Source organism: Macadamia integrifolia, chromosome 9, assembly GCF_013358625.1.
Source record: "Macadamia integrifolia cultivar HAES 741 chromosome 9, SCU_Mint_v3, whole genome shotgun sequence".
In the NCBI taxonomy this organism is placed as follows: Eukaryota; Viridiplantae; Streptophyta; class Magnoliopsida; order Proteales; family Proteaceae; genus Macadamia; species Macadamia integrifolia.
The window spans coordinates 24,044,278-24,049,558 of record NC_056565.1 but is presented as its reverse complement, the minus strand read 5'-3'; the positions used below and the strand labels follow the sequence as shown (position 1 = coordinate 24,049,558).

At 37.4% G+C, this 5,281-nt stretch overlaps 1 protein-coding gene across 2 annotated transcripts; it reads left to right on the top strand.

The window, feature by feature from the left end:
* Positions 1–1,904: 1,904 nt before the first annotated feature.
* Positions 1,905–3,664, top strand: LOC122088691 (cucumber peeling cupredoxin-like). 2 transcript variants are annotated; one of them, XM_042658010.1, is made up of 3 exons: positions 1,905–2,084; positions 2,896–3,174; positions 3,251–3,664. In XM_042658010.1, exons 2-3 carry the CDS (start codon positions 2,925–2,927, stop codon positions 3,550–3,552), a joined length of 552 nt encoding a protein of 183 aa, XP_042513944.1. In that variant the 5' UTR covers positions 1,905–2,084; positions 2,896–2,924; the 3' UTR covers positions 3,553–3,664. The 2 variants fall into 2 exon arrangements, with proteins under 2 accessions (XP_042513944.1, XP_042513943.1); XM_042658009.1 differs by having other exon boundaries at positions 2,893–3,174.
* The last annotated feature ends 1,617 nt before the right edge of the window (positions 3,665–5,281 follow it).

The window sequence follows — 5,281 nt, the reverse complement described above, 5'->3', positions numbered from 1 at the left end:
GAGCTCGATCGGAAGGTCATCCCTGGTTCAATTGAGCTAAAATTTTGACATCAGCTTTGCAACACACCATTCTATGTTTGGTACAGTGTGATTGTTGTTTGGAGGTTCCTAACTCAGTTTTTCAGCAACGTTTTTGTTGCCCCTGTTTTGGTGAGATCTCTTCAATTTCTTGTTTTTTTCATTCGAGAATTCATATTGTTGATGATATATGCCAAGGGTATGTTGCCCTTGATGTCTAGAATCATTGTATGCTTCTAATTACAGTTAGAGAGAATTCTGGTGTATTCCCATACTTGAAGATAGTGAATTTTTGTGGACTATGGTCCCGTGATTTTTACTCCTCTCATTGGGGAGGTTTTCCACGTTAAATCGATTGTGTCGATGTGTATTTGTGCATTTGATAAGTTTGATCACTGATTTGTGCATTGTGGCTGTTTTCTTGAGAGCTTGATTATTGCACGCATTGTGTTTGTTAACTTGCTCCATCAAACTCTATTTGATTGTTTCTTATTAGGTTCACCCAATTAGAGGAGAATAATTTATTCCGCACTTTTGTTAACCAGGTATATCTCTCAATTATCCCATTGCCTTCCCCATGAAGAACATATCCATGAACTAATCATAAACTCTCATAGGCTAGGCATTCTCATCTGCAGTGGGAGCAATTCTACCATGTGGCACACTTATTACACAACATATCCACACAGTTCCGGTTGTAATGTCCAAGAATGGAAGAACAGGGTATTAACATATGGAAAAGGATGTAAATTCATGAAATTGCAAAAAATCCAGTAGTAAGAATTGCATATTAATTAATAAATTGCCTTCTTCACAAATCTCTTCCACAAGCTGTGTATTTGCCAAGTGTATAATTTGATAACATCTGTTTTGGTTCCTTAAGCAGGCACTTTTGTACCTCTTGAAATTCCTGGACACATATATTTGATAGAACTTTGGGTAAGAAACTACATGCAATAAATGCCTCTTGGGTACAAAAAAAAAAAATATATATATATATACCATAAATTTTTATAATTAAAATAACATGACAGTGAATTATTCAAGAATCTCAATGGATCAAGCATTTTATATTTTAATTCAATCTTCATTGAACCAATATACAATATAGTTAATAGTGCTTTCTTTTTTCTTTTTCTTTTTTTTATTAATTTAATTATACTTAAGGAAAACCTTTTGTTCAAGAGTGCGGCTCCTACACTAGTACAGCGGTCAATCAAAACGCCTTGGAAAAGCATTAACGGAGGTCGGATTTCTATCTCTTATATAGAACAGGTCAATCATTAAAAAAAAATAATAATAATAAAATAAAATTAAAAAAATTCGTAAGTATAGGATCTTTCTTTACTATGCCCATCTTTGTCTTATTTTAATGATATTCTTTTTTAAGCACATTTAAGAGACCAATTTTAAAGAGGACCCGTTTAAAGTTAAATAAGTCTAAAATCCCGTTAGGTCCATTTATGGTAATCCAATTAGAGCCTGAGATCGATTGGCCCGATTATTAACCGTACCACACCCGTCCTAGCTAATCCCGTTTAGCTAAATGGACTAGCTAAATGGGCGTTCACAGTATAATTCTAGATAATGGCTGAACCCGACTAAACCCAATGGAGACCAACCCGGTCCAACCACTTGACACCCCAACTTGCACTCTTGCAGTCAAGGGAAGGATCCACAGGTAAATCATAAGCCCAGATGAGGGTAAAATAGTCATATAATAAGGAGATGAGGCCAACGACTTTTGCTATCCCCATTTTGCTTTGTCTTTTTTTTCTGGAAACTTGTAGAAGTGGGGATTTCTTGTCACGATTTGGGTCGACTGTTACAGCTGCATTATCTCAGTTGCTATTACCATAGCTGCTACCACGTACATCTATATTTGGACTATTCAATGGAAACATAGAGAGAGAGAGAGAGAGAGAGAGAGAGAGAGAGAGAGAGAAGAGTGTCCCTTCACGACTTGTGAAGAAGAGGAGGGGAGGCTTCCATGGCTTAGTGAAGAAAATTTCAGATCTGGAAAATTTTCAGAAAAATAAAAAAGAAAGGAGAAGGAGAAGGAGAAGGTAAGTGTCTTAGAAGCCCTATTCTATATTAGTTTCTTTTCTTGCTTAACCCCTTTTTACCACTCATTTTCCATGGGAAAAAATGGTCTTAAATGGTTATTTTTTTGCTGTATTACATGGGGAAGAAGAAGAAAGGTTGATAGGAAGCTTGAGGTCAAAGGCCAAGGAGAGGAGGAGGGGAGAGAGAGGGAAAGTGGTGGCGTGAGATCTGTGGATTTGAATCCATTAAACGCAGAGAAAGAAAATAAATTCTAAATTCATGGACAAGAGACATACGAGAATAGATTCGAATTCTACCGTGAGCACCTCTCTCATCTACTGTAGTGCATCTGTGTGCTCAAAGGGGGAAAATAATCCTCTGTTTTTCTCATCTCTGTTTTTCCTTGTTTTGCTACCTGCAGAATGCGACACGTGAATAGTTTTAAGACCAACGCACCGGATGTAATAATCCTCACCCAATCTTGACCGTTGGTATTTTTATTGTCCACGTGTCGCGTCCTGCAGATAGCAAAACAAGAAAAAACATGGATAAGAAAAATAAAAGATTTTGATCCCTCAAAGGGGAGCTGCTGATGTGGCTTCCATAACCACTGATTTGAAACTTAGAAATAAACGTACGGAGATAGAAGATGACAGACCTAAGCTTTGGTCTATAAAAATATGGATAAAGGTCATGGGCTTTTGTATGGGCCCTAATTGTGTGCATTAGATGGACCTATGTGGTAAATATAGTGTTGGGTCAAAACATTAAAAATGTAAACAATGACATGACCAAAGAGTGAAGCTAACCCTAAATATAAACTTGTAGCAGGTGAACCCAGATAATAACAGAGGAAAAAGATGGCTTCTTGCATGGGTTGTTTATTTGGATGCGTATTTATCTTAGCAGCTCTGCTTCAGGCTAGTCTAGGATCGACTGTACCTCCTTCTAACTTCTCACATAATATTTGGACTGCCAACCGAACGTTCAAGATCGGCAATTGGACCGTCCATGTTGTCGGAAACAGTCTAGGATGGACTGTTCCTCCTTCTAACTTCTCATATGATGCTTGGGCTGCCAACCAAACCTTCATGGTCGGCGATAAGCTATGTACGTGAGATCATCTCTCTCTCTCTCTCTCTCTCTCTCTCTCTCTCTCTAATTTGATGTTTATATTGTCGTGCAGTGTTCAACTTCACAAATGGTACACAAGACGTGGGTGAGTTCTCAAAGGCAGATTATGAATCTTGCAACGTCAGTGTTTCGAACTCCATCGATTCTGTCGTGACAGGAATCGGAACAGCAGCATATTACAACATTGGAACGGCAGGAGAACACTACTACACGTCCACCATTGGCGATCACTGTCAAAAGAACCAGAAGCTAGCAATCACCACTTATGGTACTCACAGCTCTGATGCCTCCTCTCTCACTATTGGCGGCTTCTCTCTTCTTCTGCTGCCCACCATCATGGCTTTCTTTTATTAGAATGTTTACTACAGCACCATTTGTTTTCTCGAGCCTCTTCCATGATTTGAATAGGTAAACCTTGTAAGGTATTTTGGTAATTTCCAATCAACGTTCCTTCGGTTCCTTTGGATGATTTCTTTCATTCTCTTTGGCTCATAAGAGAACTCCCAACTATAAATTAGACCTTAGACATTGTTCATATCACCACACTCGATTTTCGTGTCATAAAATGGGGTGCCTACAAGAGCCGATGGAGTGACTTGAATGAAAAATTGAACAACCTTCACAACCCCACCCATGAGTCATTGCACTTGACTTAAGAGCCACGTTGATTGTAATACAAGTACCCAACAAGTTTATGGATTGTAATACAACCCCTATTTTCAATCCAATATGGTGGCCCAATAAACAATAGGCTAAAAAGTTTATGAGCCAAGCGTGTCCCACAATAGACAGTGGACCGGACTGTACTACAAGATTTCACTTTTGAAAACCAGCCCATCTATCTGGTGGGCCGAGGACTGATATGTATCGTTTTGTATCAGTTTTGAATCAGCTTAGGCATCGGTCTATATTGGCCATATCAGTCGATTTTGTCCTAAAAAAATACCGATATCATACCATTTTTATATTTTACCAGTGAATCGTACCGTATCAATATCCGTGTTGGCCAATGATGAAAACCCTGGGTACGTGGGGGCCCTCAGATGAAGGGTTCTTATTAGAAAAAGGTAAATTGGTAAAATATGACCATATAGCCCTTATACAAGAGGTAATCACATTCCCTCTTTTGGTTTGTTGGTCCCACTCACATTTCCTTTACGTTTCTATAATAAGATTACATGGTTAAACCATCCATCTTTTGACACTGACTGTCAAATTAACGATTTAAAGCTTTCAAAAACCCTTTATGATTTATTAATTTATCAAAAAGAAATTATTTTATTAATTAGGAAAAAAAATCTATAGGAAAATGCATGAGCAAAGGCCAATAAGGATGCATGAGAAATCAACAAAAAAGATATCATATATATTTTATAGGGGCGGGTTGATCATTTTCCCCCAAATGTAACTGGCGGTGCAGGAGCCACTCTTCCTCACATAAACCTTTTGTCCTTATTAATTTTTGGAGAAAATAACATTTCCTAGTTACGTGGCTTTACGCTCAGACACAGGCAGGATTGAAAAAGACTACACTACCCCCATCCCCATCCAGATGCCCACAAGGCCAATTGCAATAGTGCAGTGGCCGCACAAGCGGAGAGGTTTCTCTTGCTTTTTTATTTTTATTAATATTATTATTATTTTAATCTTGTAGAAACTCAATCAATTCCAACTTCTAAATATATAAATGGAATTTCTCAAAAAAAAGAGGAAAAAAACATTGTTTTTACAATAACCTTTCTATCTTTCATTATTGTAGAGTAGGTTGTTTATACAAGAGTGTCTATTAATTAACAACTACCACTTACATGAATGTCTCTGTGATATATGGTAGTTGTGAATATACATTAAAAGTGTTAGATTTTATATCTATTTTATTATATTTAAGTTTCAAAATAAAGTCCTTCTTTTATGTGTTTTGATTGTCTTTGTTATGGTGTGGGACCCTTGGGGTCAAGGTTGTTGGGAAATTGGGTCCAAGTGTTGTCATTGTTGGCAACAGTGTGGTGGTTTTGGTTAGATAATTGATTCGATTTGTTTAAGTTTGATATTTGGATTCGTGATTGAACCAATTTGTTTGTAT